At 36.0% G+C, this 23,226-nt stretch overlaps 1 protein-coding gene across 1 annotated transcript in view; it reads left to right on the top strand.

Moving 5' to 3' along the window:
• Nucleotides 1-23,226, top strand: part of maml1 (mastermind-like transcriptional coactivator 1) — a 30,425-nt gene that overhangs the window by 3,025 nt on the left and 4,174 nt on the right. The window contains exons 2-4 of the mRNA XM_051104437.1: nucleotides 12,574-13,989; nucleotides 20,937-21,113; nucleotides 22,737-22,941. Coding sequence (XP_050960394.1) covers nucleotides 12,574-13,989; nucleotides 20,937-21,113; nucleotides 22,737-22,941 — 1,798 coding nt within the window. The remainder of the gene's footprint in view (nucleotides 1-12,573; nucleotides 13,990-20,936; nucleotides 21,114-22,736; nucleotides 22,942-23,226) is intronic.

The following is a 23,226-nucleotide window of genomic DNA, read 5'->3' as shown; positions in this document are numbered from 1 at the left end:
CAAGTTTGTTAACATTAGTTAATGCACTGTGAACTAACATGAACAAAAAATGAACGAATGCATTTTTATTAGCTAACAAGTTGACAAGATTAGTATAGTGTAAGAAATGTATTGTTGATTGTTCGTTCATGTTAATAAATGAACTGATGTTAACAAATGACACCTTATTGTAAAGTGCTACCAAACAATGTGTAGTGCAACTTTGTGAGTGTGAAGTGATGTGAAGCAAATGATGCTTGCTCTGATATTTTGTAATACAGTGACATTCTGAAATTTTTCCACTTTAAACTAGATTAGTATCTTGCCCTGCTTGGGTTTCAAAAAAACAGGACTTCCTTTACATGTTGTTTTCCTTTAGATGTTGCGAAACGGTGGTACAGAGAGCAGTGTATAATGTTGAGACCATGGTTTTAGAGACAGTTAGGCTCGTGAAACTGATAGCACGTGGTGCTTGTAGTAGTAGTGGACATTAGGCCATGAGAAACCATGCAGTGGAGATTTACATATTCCTCAGCTGATTAATCTCACACTGTACTGCTAGAAACCAGCAACGTGAACTGATGAGGGCAGCTTTCTGAATGAATGAATCACTGTAGCATCTATAATATCTGACAGCAGGTTTATTCTCTCCTGATGAGGTGCGGGTAATAAAGTCACCTAAGAACTGACACTGCTGCTGACACACATCTATGTTGAAACCTTTCCTCCTACACACCAGGAACTGCTATGCATGAGGATAGACAGTCTTCAGTTTGGGGTCTCAGGGTGTTGCATGTTGGTTCATTTCTTACATTAGCTATTTTTTACATTTTGAGGGTAATATTAGTCTGCAGAGATATATGATAGTTGAATTATGTGACTTCTTAAGTCAGTCTCTTTTCGTTTTAGTCACAAGTATAGTTTTGTTGATAGTGCAGCATTCAGGTTTATTTTGCTTTTTTTTTTTTTTTTTGCTTTATTTTATTAAGAATCTCTCAAAACTATTGCTTCATCATGACAGTAAGTTTATCAGTGGTCAGTTTTTTTTTTTTTTTTAAGTCACCATGAAATCAAAATTGACAGTGGACCATTTTTATCGTAGTTTGGTGAACTTCTAGTGGTGAACGAAAACTACATCAAATATAATTTCTTTGTTCCCATTTTTTTTACCAGTTTGTGTTCCAGTTGTTCCAATTGTTTTTCTGTGACTAAAAGAGGAAAGAATATTGAGCGAGTTGGTCTGATGTCATCAAGTTTGCTGTCACTCCCATAGCTTAAGCCCAAATCCCCACTTCCTGGCATTATGGACATCGCCGTCTTTGATACTGTCGCTGTGGTTACCTAAATGTGGTTGTGACTTTCCACTCCTTCTGCTGTTATAGTGTTCAGTTCGTTTATACAGATACGTATTCAACTTCTATCATTTCAAGACACCTGTAAGCAAATGCAGTGACTATGAATGCAGCATGGTCATTTGTAGACTTGGCATTTTTTTCCATGTTGGGAATGAGTATTTTATGAGAAAATTACAAAAAAAAAATGTTGGAAGTTTAATGGTAGAAGTTACGGTTATTTATTGGTAAGTATACTTTGACAGCTGTGTAGACACGGCTGTGCACGAGACAGAGTGGAAAGTGCAAAAAGTTAGTTAACTCACGCACTTAGTTAACTAGTTTTGGCAAACTTTTCTGTAATTAAAGGAGAAGTCAGTTTCCAAAACAAAGATTTACATATAATGTACTCAACCCCTTGTCATCCAGGATGTTCATGTCTTTTATTCTGCAGTCATAAAGAAATAGGGTTTTTTTTGAAGAAAAAATTTAAGCATTTTTCTCCATATAATGGACTGATATGGTGCCCCGATTTTGAACTTTCAAAATGCAGTTTGAATGCCGCTTCAAACGATCCCAAATGCGGTTGTAAAATACAAATTTTTTTTAATCTCAAATGCTCATCTGTCTTGCTCTCCCTGAACTCTGTGTATTCTGGCTCAAGACAGTTAGAGTATGTCGAAAAACTCCAATCATATTTTCTCCCTCAACTTCAGAAATCATTTAAAAATCGCCCTGCATCGCTGCAGAAGTACAGACCCAATCTTTGCAAAATGAACATGCGAAGAAGATCAAACACCCTTAACAAAAAACGTAAAACAGCGATATAAGATGACTTTGAAGTTGAGGGAGAACCTGAGATGGGAGTTTTTTGACATACCCTAACTGTCATGAACTGAAAAAAGACAGTCCAGGCAGAGTAAGACAAGACGAGCGTTTGGCATTGCAATGTATATAAACTGTGTTATTTTAATGGAAATAAATAACCAATCGTTTCGCTAGATAAGACCCTTCTTTCTTGGCTGGGATCGTTTAAAGCTGCATTTAAACTGTATTTTGGAAGTTTAAAATCAGGGCACCAGATCAGTCCATTATGTGGAGAAAAATCCTAAAAATGTTTTTGTCAAAAACATAATTTCTTTACAACTGAAGAAAGAAGGACATGAACATCTTGGATAACAAGGGGGTGAGTACATTATATGTGAATCTTTTTGGAAGTGGACTTCTCCTTTAAAGGTAATAAAGCACAAAGTATAGTGTTGTAAATTTACGTTAAAATTTTAAAATAATAACAGTAAAAGATTTTGCTAGATGTACAATATTATTAACTGGAAACACATCACAGTCTGTGAAAAGGATCCATTCAAAATAATTATATAACTATAATTTAATAACTACTTTATTTATTTACCTATTATTTATTTGGTTGCTGTGTTACTTCACGAATAGAACTCACGGTAGGAAAGAAAAGACAATTGCAGTTTCCGTTTGATGTTGATGTCATGGCACCCCTTAAGTGATGTGTGCTTGTTTTACGGAACACAATAACATGTTAAATTAGGTTTACATGGATGGAAGGTTTTCATACATTTTCTGGTCCTTACTAAAAGCTTTCAAAGTTTAAGTTTTTTTTTTTTTAGTTGTTGGTGAGTGTAGATGCAGTGTGGTGTGACTAGAGTCACAAAGATGCATTTTATTAACCATTCATTTGATTCAGGTTAATCATAAACTAAGATAAACCAATAAACCAATAAAATGAACACTTTTTATGGTAGTTTTACATTCTAACTCTTGTGACAGTGCTTTATTTAAACATCAGATACTATTGTGTACTCCCACGCTTAACACTACTCTAGATTTGGTCAGTCATTCACCTTTGGTACAGTGTAGTTTTCTTTGTGCTGAGTAATGAGGGAATGTTGCTACACACTCATATTAGCTTAGATTTCATCATTTTGGTAATCTGTGGTCATCTCACCAAATCTCGTACATCTGTCTGTTTCCAGCCCACATGAGCACAGTGTAGGTTTTAGCAACTGCTTTGTGAATGTGGATCTCAAAGAGTGGAATGAACTTGTTTTCCTTTTATCTGTATATTTTCTTGAGGGGATGCAAATATGATGTGGGAGTCAGACAGCACACATGATTCTTATTGATCTGTTTCATCCTCATGTTGTTTTTTTAAACTAAATAGAGCTCATCAAATTTCCTAACTGGAAGCTTATGAGCCAGTGAGGTTTGTTCTCACACCACGCAAGAACGCTTGAGCCCCTGTTTACCATATGTGTTCTATGTATAGGGGAATAAAAGCCTAAATTAAATCTGTTCATTATATAAGGTGGGCTTTCTCTTTAGAAGATTGTAATTAAAACGCTACATTTTAAAGTCTTTATGAAAACTTACGAAGGCTTTGTGTGTTTGTGACATAACCGTGTGTATTCGACAGTGACTTGGAGAAGTTAGTTTAGTACTCTCATGCCTTGTGACAGCCACTTTCTGTGCACGTGCCTCGGATGTGTGCCCGTATATCAGAAGTTAAAACTGATATTGACTGTAAATGCAAACGCATGCAAATAATAAGCTTTCATGATGACGAAGAACATGAGCATGGGCACGAGCACGATACACATGACAGTCAAAACCAAACAGCTGCTTTTTGGCAGAGTATCTGAGGCACGAGGTCTAAAAGCACAGCCCTATTCTGGAAAAGGGGGTGGGGAGCAGCAGATCATTTGTGTTTAAAGAAAATGGCGTGTTTTTGTCTTCACTCAAAATTAGCATTTCCAAAATTGTGTAATAATTGATCTGTGGGGTATTTTGAGCTGAAACTTCAGACACATTCTGGGGACACCTGCGACTTTCATTACATCTTGTAAAAAGGAGAATAAGTAAAATTTTTCTGAAGGGATTTTTAATAGAGGAACAGAAATCTAAAAAAAATAAAATATCTAAAATATATTTTTAAATACAAATATTATTTAATGTATACAAATATTTTATTATATAAATATATATCTCAGAGGTCACGTTAACCAAAAATTGTCCATCGTTGATTGAATTTTTTATCGGTGACTGAAAAATCTGAAGGCCGATTACACTGTGACAGATTACATTCAGGTTAATCTATTGTAACTTCTAACTGTAATTCCCACTCCTGTCCAGTTGGTGGCGAGTGTGCTCCAGTGTAGCAGCAGTGAACTGGATCCAGAACAAACACGAAAATGTCATGCATCTTTTGCTATGCATTTTGCTATGCACAGGCCAGTACCTAGAAGCTACATCGATGTATCACGCCATATCGTCCAGTAGGTTCATAATTTAAAATAAAAATGTGAACAAAAATAAAAGCAGTTAAATGTGGTGTTATAATTAAAACATGAAAATTAAAATGACGCGTAATGATAGATTATGACGGAATTTTTACGACCCCCGTAAAAGTCTTATGGATTAGAGACATTATGAGAGTAAGTAAATGATGAGAGAATTTCATTTTTGAGGTGGAGTATTTCTTTAAAGAGACACAGCACCATGTTCGCTGATACGTCACTCACAGCGATTTAATAAAACGGACAGAAAATTTGCTTATTAAAAATACAACAGCAGAAAAACTTCACTCTGAATTATGTGACAACATGAATATCATGTTTTTTAAAAGTTGAAATGAAATGGATATAGCAAATGATTTTCTGTATTGTGGCATACATCTAAATACAACAGATTATTGATTAAAAAAAAACTGTAGGGCGGGACTTGGTTCTGTGCATCAGTTGTTGATCGGATGTTGAATTGTGGGCATTGAGGTGAATGAACACGAGTTTGTAGGGACGAGTTTAAGAGAACTAAATGACATTTAGTCCAACATTTAACTGGAAGATCTGGTTGATTTAAGAAATTGAGGTCAAATTAAAAAAAAAAACTTGCTTTGGTAAATGGTTCACAATAACTCCCATCCCTAGACAGACATACAAAGACTTGAGTTTGGGCTTTTTTAGCTTGGACTAGTGAACATCTACCAAGAATCTTTTACAAAAATGCTGAAATTTAGCTTTAAAATCAATTAATATGATTTATTAAGATATTAATTGTAAGATATTATTTAAGAGAATGCATGGATTGTTGTGGAATATCTGTACTCTTAATAATTTGATTGATATGTTTTATGTTCTAGCAAGACAGTTAGGTTAGCTCAGGTGAAGTAAAATATGTGCTAGTGTTTTTTATTCTGTCTGGCCAAGTAGGTTATGTTTTGCGTTTGGAGCAGTCAAACTCGTTTGTAGGTTGTTAGGCATAAAGGCTTTAGTTTGAAAGAAAGCACGTTTGAGCTGTAGGACAGTGCTGCTGTAGTTTTGGGATGGTCATGCTGGCGTAATGATGTACAGCATTTAGGATGACTCAGGTCTGCTCACATTCACCCATCCCCCTGCTCGCCCACACCACTGACTCACTATTGTTCCCGGTGGCCCCTGGACAGCTGAATGTCTTTGTGTGTTTTCACACTTATATGCATCTACAGTACAGCAAAGTCTCACCCTCAAACAGAAAGTGTTTTTATGTTGTCGCACTCTTATAGCCTGCTCTTACAGTGTTTTTTAGGCCACTAAGACTGCAAGGAATGGTTCACCCAAAAAACTAATTTGCTCACCCACATGTATTATAAACGTATGACTAAACATGACTTTTTCCTTCAGTGGAACACAAGACACACATTTCATACTATAAAAAAAATGTAAATTGCACAAATTGCCATGACTACCACTTAAGCACAAATGTGATGATGATGTGTTTTCCTATAGATGGATTGTTGGTTTTAGTTAGATAATGTCATAAAAGAGTGAGTCTTGAATGTGAGGCTTCATCCCAAACTGTAGTGCATTTAGTTACTAACAACAAAAAAAAAATGCAGTGTTGGTAAAAATGGTCCCCTTTTTGAATTTTTATTTATTTTTTTTATTACATGATCAGGTTTCTAGCATTTAAATTATTTTTTTAAAATATGTGTTTTGATCAAATAAATGCAGCCTTGGTGAGCATAAGCCCTTAAAACCTTAAAACAAATCTCACCAACCCCAAACCTTTGAACAGAGTGTTGTATGCTGTCATTTACTGCTACTTTGAATTTGATGTTCATTAAACTTTATAAATAACAGTCATATTGAGAATTCAGATTGAGAATTTAATTGATGTATTTAGTTGTTGTGCCCTCATCAAGGTATAAAAATTGTCACTAAAAATTTTGTTTTATTGTTATTATTATTTTTTTATACTGAAAATTCAGATTGAAAAAAATTGCCCCTAAAAATTGAGCAATTTTTTTTATTTTTGATACTGAGAGTTCAGACTGAAAATTTAATTGATTTATTTAGTTTAGTGATGGGCAATACTCTGTTTTTATGCCCTATCAAAGTACAAAAATTGCCCCTAAAATGTAAGTTTTTTTTTTTTTTTTTTTGATACTGAGAATTCAGATTGAAAATGTAATTTATTCTATTTTGGTGTCATGGGTGATAAACTCTTTGTTTTTATATCAAGGTACAAATATTTCCAATAAAAATTTAGTTGTTTTTTTTTTTTGATACTGAGAATTCAGATTGAAAATTTAATTGATTTATTTAGGTGTCATGGGCAGTAAACTTTTTATTTTTTATGCCCTCATCAAGGTACAAAAATTGGCCCTAAAAACTGAGTTTTCGGATTGAGAATTTAATTGATTTATTTAGGTGTCATGGGAAAAAAACTGTTTGTTTTTATGCCGTCATAAAGGTACAAAATTGAGGATTAAAATTAAGTAATAATTATTTTATTTTACTTTACTTTACTTTATTTTATTTTAAACATGTCATCCATAATGTTATTTAAAAGTACATTTTTGCTAGGGTTGTCCAGGCGGTTACTGAGTATTGCTCTGCAGTTTCTGTTGTATACTGCATGGTTACTAGGACATTGCTAGGTGGTTACCTACAAGCTAAAATTAAAAGAAGCTCACCCCTGTGTCTCTGATATTCTGGTCTGTAATATTGCTTATCAAAGCCATTTAATGACGTAACAGGACATCTAAGAAGCAGCACGATTTGAGGTGTCATTCATGTGTGTAGCACAGGACAAGTTACATACCAAAGTTTAATGCTTGGGGTTAGTGCTGCTTTGTCTTGGCAAAGAGCTCTAATAAATGAACAGCTGGTTTGAATTGCACGTACAGATTTTTGGCTGCTCTCAACTATTAAAGGACTAATTACTAGCTTCACTAAAGGACGTTAAACACTTGTTGGACTTTGCCCCTCGTTTGTGAAGTAGCTGTAACCACAAAGCTGAGTGTAGTGACCCGAGTCTTTGCTCTAATATTGATCGCTGCGCTCAGACGGCGCTCTCTGCCCTTGGGCCAAAACCGCTGCTCCCCGCCCGTGCGGTCGGGGGTTGTCCATTGTAGCAGGCAGGGTATCAAAGGCGAGCTGAGCTTGAGCTGTGCATGGGCAGGAATTTGGCACACTCCCGCACCCCTCCACGGTCCGTGCGCTGACTCTTTTGTTGTGGTATACACGTTCATACACATGGTAATTAGACTCATGTGGCTCAAGCCTGCGGTGGAGGTGCATCCGAGTGGGGGAGGCACGAAGATGGAGGGAAAGTAAGAGTGCAAGAGATTAAGAGGCGTACGTCAGTAAAAAAATTGCTTTGGGAAGAGTTTTAGCATGTTTGAAAGAAAGGACATTTTCGTGGGTGTGCCGCTCAAGTGAGGTCGTCTCGGAAATACGACTGTAGCTCATACGGAGAGACCAGTTTTTCAGGTTCAGAAACTCTGCAGTGTGCTGCTGCTGCTGCAGTTGGGAGGGGGAGTACACTTCAGACAGGCCGCATACCTTCACTCCAGACTGTAGATCGGCACACAGCAACTCATGTCTGTTCGGATGGGTCGAAAATGCCACATCCTTTTGTTTTTAAGCCTCGTTTTGTTCCTATTGAACAGTGCACTCTTTCAAATAAATATTTTAGATTCCCATAATGCACCAGCCCTCCAAAACTCTGTTCCTGTGGTATTTATGTGGCCACAGTAGCTGTAAATTTGTTGAGGGATAATATTATGGTTTAAAATTGTGTGTAATTACACAATGCCATTTAAATTTGTCATGAATCCCCTCTGTTTTAGCACTGGCCGTTCACACCTAAATTTGAAAGACTCAAGAAATGGGTGTGTAAAGCTGGGGAAAAGTGGGAGTGTAGAGGGTGAGAAGAGAGGAGACAACAACCAATAAAATACAGACCTACAACACACTTTTTATACAGACAAATAAATGTTGAGTGAGGCACTTAAAAAAAAAAAAGGATATATAAACCAGTGGTTCAAATTTTTAATTGCTCTGCCAAAATTTTCACTGGACTCACAAAAAAAGGGGTAATAAAATATAGTTGTTGTTTTTATGGTTTCTGATAAATGGAACCTTTACTAATAGACAATAAATATTGTTAGGCAAGTGGACACACTACATAGTGTTCACTGTATAAATATGGATTTAACCCTAAGTTATTCAATAATAAAGAGCAACTACAAATGCAAAAAAAAAAAATTGTGTTCAAACTTGAAATGTTGAATATTAATTTTTGAAATTATTAAAGATGAAAAGTCACTGTTAATGAGTGAGTCACTGCGATTTTAATTGATTCTCAAACAGATGATTCATTCAGGAGCGATGCATTTGACTGACTAAAGTGTTAATTCAACCGATTCACTAAACAAATTCATTGAAAAAGATGATTCATTCAGTAGAAAACAGTGTTGTTTGTTGCTCAGAGATGCAAAACATTGTCTTTATCTTTGTTTGGAGCTATTTACATTGGCGAAATAGAATAAAAATGCACAATATGGCATCTAAAATGTCTCTTAAGTCTCTTAATATTATTAACTGTTGTTTAAAATCAGTATCACTTTGTGATCTTGCTGATATCTGGATAGACGATACTCTTCATGTGTTTTTGTTAATTATGTAATTTATATAGAAATATAAAAGCTACACAGGGGCATTTTTGCCCTGATTTAGATTTTTGGGGGTATTCTAAATGCGTTTTAATAGACTAAATCACGCAGTGAAAGCATCACTCTAAATGTGCTCATGCAAAAGTTTAACCTACTACTTCATCACATAGAGCTTGCAGTCAATGACTGTGGTTTTGTTTGAAGTGAGGGACATACTTGATAATGTTAGATAATGCTAAAACAACAGTTAGCCTACAATATTATCGTAGACAGTATATATCACATACTCGTACGATGTGCACTGGCCCAATCGGGCAAGTGACCATTCTGTCAGCTGGCCCGAGCATCGTTCACGCTGGCCCCGGGCCATCAGGCAGTCCTTATTGTTGTGAAACCAGTAAAATAAGTTTTGTTTTTTGTTTTTTTTAAACTTTCCAGAGTTATTGGTGTGTATAAAAATAGAGGAAGAACATTTCAAAGATATTTCATAATATCTTCGTCACATTTACGAGGGCTATAGTCTCTGAGCAAATGGCATGCATAGGTTTAACACTCTTAAAGCAGGATGAATAAAGGTGTGTTTACCTTTCTGTTCATTTTTTTTTTTTTAAGTTTTCTAAATTTAGTTTATTGTTATTGCAGTAATCCATTGTGTCACTGCAAACTGCTGTACAAGTACCTTTATTGACATTATATATTACATTTGAAAAAGATGGAATGTGTGCAAACATGGTTAGAGCACTAAACTAGGTTAAGTGTGTCCACAAAAACTTAGCCAGCCACAACTCAGAATAGAGGCATTTACTATAAATTTTCTAGGATTTTAAAATTACTAAAAAATAATGTGTAATTTTTTATTTTAGAGTGTATTAAACAACCACATGCAGTGCATTAAAGAACATTATTTCGTGTTTTTGGTGTGATACAATGTGTTTACGCGGTTTGACTTTCAAAAAACATATTATTTTCCACCATTATTGTTGGTCCTCTCTTCCCTGCCTTCCTGCTCATCGTTCTGAAAAGCGTGGTGTGCTCTGATTAGCCAGCTGTTCAGTGCGTTGTGATTGACCGAATACCTCAAGCGTGTGATGGAAATGTAATTCCCCTTACCATGTTGTGATGCCGTGTCCCGGTGCAACAAGACAAAAACAATAAAACCCATTATAAATGTTGCATCCAGTGTAGACATAACTACTGATTATAATGACTCATACTGTCTTTTTACATATTGCGTTGCGTAGCGCCGCATAAACATAACACCATGTCTGCATTTGTGATCGTAAAAGCAACAAACAAGCACTACTCTACACTGCTCAAAACTCACGTTTGAATAGTCAGTAGCAAATTCTTAAAATATGAAAACATACTTACAGGCTGTGAGTCAGAAGTGCCAGACTGTCCTTGCAAAGTTGGAATTGCCCTACTTCATGGTGTGCACAGTGCACAGCCGGCATTGTAGGCTTCTCTCCTAGGTTCAGGAAATGCTGCACACACTCAAATATTTACGTTGTACATTTCTGGAACAGTGTTGTAAATATAAAAATAACTTAACCACTGATTTTTGATAGTTTGATAGTTGTGTACTCATTTGGAAGGCCAAATAAAGTGCTTTCGCAGCGAAACCCACAACATCTCCACAGCATGGCAGCAGCGGCAACAATACAGTGAGATTAATAGTTATGCCTTGTTTCGTTGCGTAAACATTTGGGTGTTGATATGTAGATATTCCCACACCGTGACGTGTGGGCGTGTTTGAATGAGCCATTTAGGAAGGTGTGGCTCTTTGGGTCTCTTTGGGTTTGAGACTTTAATCTTTGCAACTTTACAGATCTTATATATGCACAAACAGCTTGTAACACTTAAAAGACAAAGGAAAACATGAAATCGCATCATATGACCCCTTTAAATATGCATGCCTAAATATTTGTGATTGGCGAGCAGTTGCCCGTGATTAACAACAGTGTGCCAGTTAAAGTGAATTGTTGTAAAACAAGTTCTTAATTATCATTAATGTATGTCGAAAAACTGCATTCTTGGTCCACATGATGTTTGTCCTTTTAGTAACAAATATTACACATCTATCAACAACATGATGTTGATTTGTTTAATAAGGTATGTAAATTAAAAAGTGAGTCCAGGATTTTTGAACATCAGAGTGGGAGTTTCTCAAACTCATTTTTGTAATGCTGTTATGTATGAGTCATGAATAATAAACCATCCCACAGCATAACATCATTGCTCAGCACTCGTTTTCAGGTATTTGTCTAAAATTTGATCTACATTTGCTTGTGTGTGATTTATTTAAAATGTAATGGGTCCTTTAGGCCCCTAGGCCTATCTTTGCAGATTACAGGGCCTTTTAAAGGAGAACTCCACTTCCGGAACAACTATTTACAGATAATGTACTCACCCCCTTGTCATCCAAGATGTTCATGTCTTTCTTTCTTCAGTCATAAAGAAATTGTTTTTTGAGGAAAACATTTCTTCATTTTTTTCCATATAATGGACTGATATGGTGCCCCAAGTTTGAACTTCCAAAATGCGGTTTAAATGCGGCTTCAAAAGATCTTAAATGCAGTTGTAAATGATCCCAGCCGAGCAAGAAGGGTCTTATCTAGTGAAACAGTCGGTTATTTTCATTAAAAAAATACGATTTAAATACTTTTTAATCTCAAACGCTTGTCTTGCCTTTCTCTCCCTTAACTCCGTGTGTTCTGGCTCAAGACAGTTAGGGTATGTCGAAAAACTCCATTCGTATTTTCTCCCTCAACTTCAAAAATCATTTCAAAATCATCCTACATCACTGCAGAAGTACTGACCCAGTCATGTAAGTGAACATGGAAAGAAGATCAAACACGCTTAACAGAAAAGGTAAAACAGTGATATAGGATGTTTTTGAAATTGAGGGAGAACATAAGATGGGAGTTTTTCAACATGCCCTAACTGTTATGAACCAGAACAAAAACAGAGGTTGGGAAGAGTTTGAAGCCGCATTTTGGAAGTTCAAACTTGGAGGCACCATATCAGTCCATTATATGGAGAAAAATCCTGAAATGTTTTCCTCAAAAAACATTATTTCTTTATGATAATTTCTTTCTCCTTTAAATACAAAAGGTGATTTATAATTAGTCACCAGCATAACTTATAGATGCTAATTAAAGTTTGTGGATATCAAGTACCGATACATACAGAAAACAGCTCAGTTTGCATGTCATGTACAACTGTGTAACAAATATAAAGTAAAAACCTACATGAACTGCTTGTTAAATGTTAATTTGTTGTATCTTCTGTGTGCAGTTACAGGAGACTGTCAAGAGGAAGTTGGAGAATGCTGGTTCACCCCTAGGCCGTGACCAGGTCAATGGTTTCACCGATGGCTACCCGCCCAATAAAAAAGCCTGTGTTGAGGATGCATTGGGGGGGCTTAATGGGGTCTCGAATGGCACCGTGCCTCCCCTCTCACCTATGGACTCCAAACATAACGTGACTACCGATAGCCTGATGGCCAATGGGAACCACAGAGCGGTTGGTGCAGAGCACAACGGGACGGGTCTGACTGACAGTGGTGCATCACATGGCTCAGAGTCCGATTTCCGCCTGAAAGAAATGAAGCAGGAGCCGGTGGACGACATCTTGCCCTGCATACTGCCTGGGGGGGGTGCGAATGGAAACAACAGCCTCTTTCCTGACCTCAACCTCAATGATCAGGACTGGAGTGAGATTATGGAGGAGTTCAACCGCTCTGTACCCTACGAGGACATCCAGGAGCTCTTCAGTGATAGTTTTGGAGATCGCAAAGACCCGGAGCTCCTGTCCAGCGGTGCAGCTCAGAGCTTGATGCCACCAGACCTGTCCAGTGTGAAGACTGAATTTTCCCCCGCTACGGCTTCCTCTGCCTTCGATCAGGACTCTTGCAACGGTTCACCTCAGGTGAGACCCACCTCATCTGGGCCTCCGCTTCACACCAACTCGCCTGCAACGGCCCCGGCCACATCGCCGGCCCTGCCCGTGCAACAGCAGCAGCAGCAACAGCAGCAGCATCCGCAACAGCCACCCATTCAGCCCACCAGACAACTCCCAAAACACCTGCTGCCCGTCCCACCTAAAGACCTGTCCCCCGCGCAGCAACTGCAACAGTTGGCGGCACGCGAACAGCAGAGGGCGATATTACAAAGCCAGCAGCAGCACGTGGTTCAGAAGCCGCCACAACAAAAACCGCAGCAACAACAAGCAGCAAAATTCCACCAGCAGCCCAACCACTCAACATCTTGGCCCCAAAATGCTCCCACCCAAAGTCAAATGGGCGGAACCTTTGGCCTTGAGAAATCAACCAGCCCTTCTTTGTACCCGCAAGACTTCCCCAACCCCAAGACCCTGCTCATGCCCAACAAGGGTTCTCCCAAAGCAGGCACTCCAGCCGGGTACATGCAGCCCGGTGGGCACGGCAACATGTTAAGTCACCCGGCAGCGCCCACGGGGCCCCTGAGCCACCCACCCAACCCTGGAGCCCAGGCGGCCATGTTGGACTACAGCAACACTAAACCCCTGTCCCATTATGAGGCTGGAGCACCAGGGGCACCCAGGGGCCCTCCGGCCACACAGAACCAGAACAAACAGAGCCAGGCCATGCTGAACCTGATGCGACATCAACAGATGCAGAAGCAGAGGCCAACCAGCATGAACTTCAGACCAGCACACCACCAGCATGCTCCGGTAAGATCACCTTATCACTGCTGTCATCACATGTGATGCTAACAAGGCGTTTATTTCACTCAAAAATGAAAATTGTCATTTACTCACTTTTATGTTTTTCCAAACCTGTTAATCTTTGAAACAATTTAATGTGTGGGTTTTCATGTGTGTGTGTGTGTGTATGTGTGTATATATATATATATATATATATATATATATGTATATATATATATATATACTACCGTTCAAAAGTTTGGGGTCAGTAAGACTTGTAATAGTCTTTAAAGAAGTCTCTTATGCTCATCAAGGCTGCATTTATTTGATTAAAAATACAGAAAAAAAACAGTAATATTGCAAAATGTTTTTACAATATAAAATAATGTTTTTTTATTTTAACATACTGTAAAATAGAATTTATTCCTGTGATGAAAAGCTGAATTTTTATCAGCTGTTACTCCAGTCTTAAGTGTCACATGATCCTTCAGAAATCATTCTAATATGCGGATTTATTATTAGAATGATCAATGTTGGATAATATCAACAGTTGTGCTGCCAAATATTTTTTGGAACCTGTGATTTTTTTTTTTTTTTTTTTTTTTCAGTATTCTTTCATGAATAACAAGTACAGTGTTTATTCAAAATATAAATATTTTATAACAATGTAAATTTTTTATTATTAACTTTTAATAAACTTTTAATTATTAACTTAATACATCCTTGGTAAATAAAAGTATTAATTTCTTAAAAAAAAAAAAAAGAAACAATAAAAATGTACTAACCCCAAACTTCTGAACGGTAGTGTATATATATATATATATAATATATATATAAAACCTTGGATCACAAAACCAGTCTTACGTTGCACAGGTAAATTTGTAGCAATAGCCAAAAATTCATTGTATGGGACAAAATTATCGATTTTTCTTTAATTCCAAAATTCATTAGGATATTAAGTAAAGATAATTTTCCGTTAAGATATTTTGTAAATGTAATACCGTAAAATATATCAAAACCTAATTTTTGGTTGGTAGTATGCATTGCTAAGAACTTCATTTGGACAACTTTAAAGGTGATTTTTCTCAGTATTTTTTTTTTTTTTTTTTTGGCACCCTCAGATTACAGTTTTTCAAATACTTGTATCTCAACCAAATATTGTCCTATCTTAACAAACCCTTGTGGCTGGCTTTGTGGTCCAGGGTCACATATGATGAACTGATTTACGGTTAAGGTCAAAAGTTTACATACACCTTGCAGTATCTGCAAAAATGTGAATTATTTCACCAATATAAGAAGGATCATAGATAATGCATGTTATTTTTTATTTAGTAATGACCTGAATAAGACAATTCACATAAAAGATGTTTACATATAGTCCATAAGAGAAAGTGAAAACTTTTGGAATTTAAAGATCAGGGTAAATTGAACTTATTTTATCTTCTGGGAAACATGTAAGTATCTTCTGTAGCTTCTGAAGGGCAGTGCTAAATGGAAAAAACAAATATGCTATTTAGGCAAAGTAAGAAAAATGTACACAAAAGTTTTCACCCTCTGGCTCTTAATGCATCGTTTTTCCTTCTGAAGCATCAGTGAGCGTTTGAAACTTATATGATAGTTGCATATGAGTGTATGTAAACGTCTTTCATGTGAAATATTTTAATCAGGTCAGTACTAAATAAAAAATAACATACATTTTGTATGATCCCTCTTATTTTGGTTAAATAATTAACATTTTGCTGATTCCGCAAGGAGTATGTAAACTTTTGACCTCAATTGTAATTTAGACTTTTATTTGCAAATAAATGTACTTTTAATTGACTTTAACTACTAAACATTAACTTTTAGTTTCAGGCTTTTAGTTTCACTAAAATATAGTAATTTGTGTTTCAAAGATTATTCAAAGTCTTACAGCTTTGGAATGACAAAAGGGTGTGTACATTTGTTTTTGTTTTTTTTATTTGTTGCTATTTTCTGACTTAAGAAACAACTTATCACACAGAAACAACTTGTCTCGAGAATCTCAAAAAGATAGTTCAACCAAAAATGAAACCTGTCACAATTTACTCAAAAGAAGATCATTTTGAATAATGTGGGAAACCAAAGTTTCTGTTCCAGTTGAGTTCCATATTATTCATTTTTATTTTTGTTTTTTACATACTAGGAAGTTCAAAAGAGTACAAAGACATTTATCACTCAAATTATGGAGGGAAATGGCATAAGACACTGAAAGATGAAACGTGCACATATCATGCTATCAAATGTAGTGTGTGTGTGTGTGGTTGTCTCACCAAAACAAACCAGCTCATAAGAATGTCACTGTGGCTGTGGTAGAGAAGTGTATCAATATTAGGAGTGACTGGTTTTGGTATTTTAGGTTCCGGCCTCAAAGCATTTGGACACACAAAAATGTCTGAATGCATTACATAAAATATCAAAGCGAGTGTGATCTTCAAACAATGATGACAAGATCTTCCTGCATCATCGCAGTGGAAATGAGGTGCTCAAATTAGACTACAGGGAAGAAATTATCAACGGGAAGAAATTATCAGTGATGTTATCGGTCTGCCACCAGGGTGAAAAAAAAAAAAAATCTGGAAAGAGCTTCTGGAACTAAAATGTTCATGTTCATTTTCATTTTCATTTGCTCCGTGTAAAATTGTGAAAGATGAAAAAAGTGATGCGCTTGACAAGTCTAACAAACAGCTTTCAGTTCTCTCAACCTGTGATGTTTCCAAACAGAGTGTGATTAGCACTCACTTATAATAATGAAATAGATCCAACTGCCACTTAAAGTACAGTCAGAGACCTCCAAAAAAAAAAACAAAAAAAAAAAAACACCTCTTTTAGGAACCGAACAACTTACTCCTCATCCGCTAACCTTGAAGATATTATTGGCAGCAGGGAGTTTTTCTTTCAAGAGTTTTTAAGGAAATGAATGTAACTACCCTCAGCACAGAACTTTGCAATAAGGCATTTGGATAAAAGTATAAAGATGCAAATCCTTATGTACACTGCTGCTCAAAAGTTTGAGATCTTGTAATGTTTCTTAAAGAAGTCTCTTATGCTCATCAAGACTGCATTTATTTGATCAAAAATACAGAAGAAAAACAATAATACTGCAAAATGTTATTACGATATAAAATAATGTTTTTTATTTTAATATGCTTTAAAATCTAATTTATTCCTGTGATGCAAAGCTGAATTATCATCAGCTGTTACTCCAGTCTTAAGCGTCACATGATCCTTCAGAAATCATTCTAATATGCTGATTTATTATTAGAATTATCAATGTTGATAACAGTTGTGCTGCCAAATATTTTTTTGGAACCTGTTTTTTTTCCAGGATTCTTTGAATAACAAATTAAAAAGAACAACGTTTGTTCAAAATATAAATCTTTTCTAACAATGTGCATCCTTGGTGAATAAAAGTATTAATTTCTTTAAAAAAAAAAAAAAATTCATATTAGAATGATTTCTGAAGGTTCATGTGACACTTAAGACTGGAGCAACAGCTGGTGAGAATTCAGCTTTGCATCACAGGAATAAATTCGATTTTACAGTACGTTAAAATAAAAACCATTATTTTATATCGTAATAACATTTTGCAGTATTATTGTTTTTTTTTCTGTATTTTGGACTAAATAAATGATCTTGATGAGCATAAGAGACTAATTTTAAAAACAATGCAAGTCTTACAGATCCCAAACTTTTGAACGGCAGTGTATGTAGTTTATGTAACATATGTACACAATGTAAGTCCTACATCTTAAATCATGTAAAATGTGCTGAAACGGGCGTGAACATTTAAGTGATGACATTTGATTGACTTGGTTTTGGTAAATATATCGGTCTTGACAACTCTGCCTTTTGTGCTAATGAGTATAATAAGAGATGCTATTTATACATATGTGACCCTGGACCACAAAACCAGTCTTAAGTTGCTGGGGTATATTTGTAGCAATAGCCAAAAATACATTGTATGGGTCAAAATTATTGATTTTTCTTTTATGCCAAAAAATCATTAGGAAATTAAGTTCATCTTTCATGAGTAACTGTAAATACATCAAAACTTAAGTTTTGATTAGTAGTATGCATTAGTAAGAGCTTCATTTGGACAACTTTAAAGGTGATTTTCTCAATATTTTGATTTTTTTGCACCCTCAGATTCCATATATTCAAATAGCCGTATCTTGGCCAAATATTGTCCTATCCTAACAAACCATACATCAATGGAAAGCTTGTTTATTCAGCTTTCATATGATTTATAAAGCTCAAATTGACCCTTATGACTGGTTTTGTGGTCCAGGGTCACATATGACACTGTAATGGTTTTCTTGAATTTGAGGGATTCTTCTTCTTTTTTTTTTTTTTTTTTTTTTTTTTTAATTATTATTGAGATGTCGTTGGAAGGAGGAGGCGGTTTTGATTTAAAAATTGTGTGCTCATGAATTTTAAATGAAGAATTGCTTACAATAAACCATATTCCATAAAATATTTTTACATAAAATAACATTTTAATGGTGACTAACAGTCATGACTAAATCATAGCAACATTCACAGTCGGCAGCAAAATAATATAATACATAATATAAAAATGTATCGAGAATATTATCCAGCTTGAGGGGTTTTTTTTCTGTCGGCCCGTGTGTATGTGTCTGGCAGTGGGCCTCATGCACCCTGGGGTTGAACAGTTTGTCTGGGTCAGGCAGCTGGTTGCTAAGGAGCAGAGAGCAGACAGCCATTCACACACACACACACACACACACACTGCGGTGGGGGCTGGGATGGGCTGCGAGAGACGAGTCAACAGAGAAAAGGACAGACAGAGCCAGAGAGAGAGGGAGGGAGAGGAGGGGGCGACAAAGCCGTCTTTCATGCGTTCTGCCCGCCCGCCCCTGGCCGTCGTCCTGCGCTGAGTATTTTCGGATCAGCCCCCCCTCTTTAATCGTTCTTTCTGTTTAAATATAGCCGTTTAACCCATTTAAAGTTTTTACTTTCTTTTCAACTTTTACTTGCATGTTTCATTGACTTGCTATAGTTAACTCTCATTCGTAAAATCTCTGTTCTCATCTGACTTTTCAGATAACACTGTTTAGTGTCGTCATTGACCTCGAAATACCTCCGCGCTGAGTGTGTGTGAGAGCATGCGAGAGTGTGCCGGGTGTTTGTTGTGAAAGGGTGCCTGCCAGCGCTCGCATCTCTGATATATTTTTAAACTATCATCACCTCTGTCTGTAGTCCAGAGGTGCTGAGGAAGCTTTTTGCTTCACGATCAGGTCAGATCACAGAGGAGATGTGCTGTTCAGCTGCTTTGATACTTGAATTTAAATGGGCGTTTCAAAGCAGAGATTTGAAGCATTCAGCTTGGTGTAGATTGCATTAATTATACTGTAGGAGGGGGAATCTCACAAAACCTGCCAAGAATGTGTCCTACTTATACTTAACCGCAAAATCAGAGGAAAGAAATAAGACATTATACTTTCAGAAAATAAAGGTGGTTTAGGTGGTTAAGACCATTTATATTTGCTGCCCAAATTCTCGCTCTTTCTGTAATGCAGTGCCATATTAACAATATATTAACAATTTTATTTATAAAAAATATATTGAGATAATTTAAACACACACACACATAAATACATACATACATACATACATACATACATACATGCATACATACATACATACACACACACTGCCATTCAAAAGTTTGGAATCCGTAAGATTTTAGTGTTGTTTTTTTGTTTTTTTGTTTTTGTTTTTTAAATCTCTTTTGCTCATTAAAGCTGCAATTACTTGATCAAAAATACAGAAAACAATGTAATATTGTGAAATATTTTTACAATATAAAAAATGGTTTCTGTTTTAAAATATAATTTATTCCTGTGATGCAAAACTGAATTTTCATCAGCCAAGTGTCACATTGATCCTTCAGAAACCATTCTAATATGCTGATTTATTATTAGAATTATCTATGTTGGCAGCAGTTGTTCTGCCAAATATTTTTTGGAACCTGTGATACTTTTTTCAGGATTCATTGAATAAAACATTAAAAATAACAGCATTTATTCAAAATGTAAATCTTTTTTTAACAATCTAAAACAATCAAAAGCTATCACTTTTTATCAATTTAACACATCCTTGCAGAATAAAACTATTATTGTCTTTCAAAAAAAAAAAAAAAGAATAAAAATGTACTGACCCCAAACCCTAAAGATTTTTTTTTTTTAAATAAATGCTGTTCTTTTAACTTTTTATTCATCAAAGAAAAATGTTTTTTTCTTTGTAAGCGCCACAACTGTTTCCAGCACTAATAATAAATCAGCATATTAAAATGATTTCTGAAGGATCATGTGACACTGAAGACTGGACTAATGATGCTGAAAATTCAGATTTGATCACAGGAATAAATTTCGATTTTAATGTATATTCATATAGAAAAAACATTATTTTACACTGTAGTAATATTTTACAGTATTACAGTTTTTACTAGAAATGTGATGTTGTCACCTCCAAATATAGTTTAGGTGATTTAAGTTGTTCGGACCAAGTTTGGGCCTGTATTTATCTCTAAAAAAGACAAAACAAATGATGTTCAGTATGACATAAGCTTCTTGGCTCTGCATTTTTACCACAAGTACATTTGAAGTGTCATGCGGTAACTCATCTGCTAACCTTGAAGATGATATCGGCAGCAGGGAGTGTTTCTCTTCTGTATATAACTTCCCACAGCACAGATTGATGATAAGGCATAGCCATGTAGAGTAAGTGAATGTAATTCATTGCTATACAGTTAATTACAAAATTAATTACAAAAATAAAAGAACAATGAATTAAACATAATGGTCCTCTCATTCTTCACAGGTGATTAAAAAAAAGGAGGGGGGGGGGGATTTCCTCTTAAATCAGAATTAGTTTGTCTTCTGTAATTGTTTGTGTTTAATAAGAATTGTTTTCTCACACTGTCTCTACAGGAGTCGGGCTCCTACCCCTCCACCACTCATGTTCCTGGCCTGGGCAACACTATGACACCACAGCAGAGCAGCAACAGCATCCCGGGTAACCATAGTAATGCGGTCTACTTGAAGCAGCAGATGCAGTTGATGAGTCAGAAGCAGCTCATCCAGAGACAGATAATAGCCGCCGAGCAGGTGACATTGCTGATATTCTTATTATTTTATTGTTATTTTTGCTTCTATACAATGCAAGAAATAGTAACATGATTAAAGCAATGTTCAGTTACACTTAATGTTAATAATAATTAGGGATGTTCATTTTGGTTATTTTTCCTAACCGACAGCCGACGCTCGTTAACCGATTATTAACCGTTAACCGACAAGCTATTTTAAATTAGAATTTAATTTTAGAAAGGATAAGTGTCTGTGACCTGTTAAAAATACCAAAATTTGTTTTCCAGGTATTAATTTTATATGCGCAATAAGCAGCAAATAACAGAACATGGAATTGACTTGGACACATCACATCACGCCCCTGCAGCACTTCTGCGAACAGAGAAAAACATAATAAAGCTAGGCTATATATAACGAATGAATAGGCGTATACGATAAATATTTTTCTTAATTAACAAAACGAAAGAAAAAACTGCAACAAGTCAAATATGCAGAGAAAGGAAGAAAGATGGCTGAAAGCGGCATCCTATTTTTCTTTATTTTACAAAAGCACAAAGATTTGTTTTTATTGTGAATGTACACAAAAGCAAACTGTTTACAGTTTCGATTGTCTGTATGACTAGGAGTCGTCGTTTTCACTGTTAGAAGGGGAAAAAAAATCAGGTGATTACATCGGCGCCACACACACACAAGCATTGCTAACTTGCAATGCAGCCTTGCCATTATCATAATAAAATACAGTCATATGGCATATCCACATATGGAAAAATCACACTGCTTAATCGTTATCAACGTACTGCAGTGATTTTATGCCAAACAATTTGTTTTATGTGGATATTGGAATGCGAGTGAAGTACAAAACCATGGTTTACATAATATTTTGGCATTTAAATACATCTTGAATACAGAAACATTTGGATTTGTGTCGTTTGAGAGACCCAGCGTTAGTTTCATTTTCGCTTTAGCCTAAATGACTTCTTTTTGGCTTGTTGTTTATATAGCCTAGCTTCTTATATTTTTTTCATTCTTGTTCTTTTCTGAATTCTGTTAAATTGAATCTTTTTTTTTTTTCCTAAAAATGCATTTTTATTTTATTTTAACTAGCTAGCAAGTGTTTTAAAATATTTTTATTACTTTAATAATATTTTTATTATTGATTATTTTTATTACTGAATTTTTTTTTATTTAATTACCTTTTAAACCATTTAACTGATTGTATTGGTCAAAATTCTTCCTGTTGGTTAACAGTTAACCGGTTAAAATGAGCATCCCTAATAATAATAATAATAATAATAATCATCATCATCATCATCAACCATTCTTTCACCAAATAATATATTTGGGTAATATTGTGGTTGCAAATACAGAATTCAGTTTTTGTGAGCAGATGGTGATTATATTTTACAACTACTTCAAAAGTGGCTAATTTAACCCGAATATAGTGTCAAACTGTGTGTTTATGTATAAATTACTGTTGAAAGTGTATTGCATCAATTAGTTGTCCGAGTTGCCCTGTTTTAAATGTCCACCACCAGGGGGCAGCAGCCTCACAAAAATAATAAAACCTTGGCAACTGTGTTGTTCAGTCTGTTCAGTCAGTTGATCACAGTATTTGAAGTAATAACGGAAGTGTGTTTGTCTCAGGAAAAGCATCGGCAGCAGCAGGAACAGCAGCTGCAGAGGCACTTGACCCGTCCGCCGCCTCAGTACCAGGACCAACAGAACCCGCAGGCTCAGCAGAACCCATTCCAGCAGCAGCAGCAACAGCAGCAGGTCTCTCAGTTCACTGGTGTGCCGCCCTGCCTGGCCCAGCAGCACTCCTCAGGCTTCAGCGAACATACCATCTCTGGTATTCACCTTTCTCTTCTTGATTATCAGTTGCCCCTTTTACCCCTGCTGCTTGTTACTTGTTACATCAATAGGCACTCTGTTGTCACATAATGAATCAGGAAAATAGATGTGGTCTACCTGGTCACTTGCAAATAAAATGTTGAGGTATCAAGCAGTTGGAACCCAGTTTAGACTTGAGATTGGGTCACTAAGTCAGATGTTTAGCAGGTGTAAACAGCACCTCTGTTTTTCTGATTATGAGAAAAGTTCAGTATGACATGAGCTTCCTGGCTCCGTAGGTCAA

Source organism: Labeo rohita, unplaced genomic scaffold (genome assembly GCF_022985175.1).
Source record: "Labeo rohita strain BAU-BD-2019 unplaced genomic scaffold, IGBB_LRoh.1.0 scaffold_72, whole genome shotgun sequence".
Taxonomy (NCBI): Eukaryota; Metazoa; Chordata; class Actinopteri; order Cypriniformes; family Cyprinidae; genus Labeo; species Labeo rohita.
The sequence above is the reverse complement of the archived record's forward strand: the minus strand, read 5'-3'. Positions and strand labels throughout refer to the sequence as shown.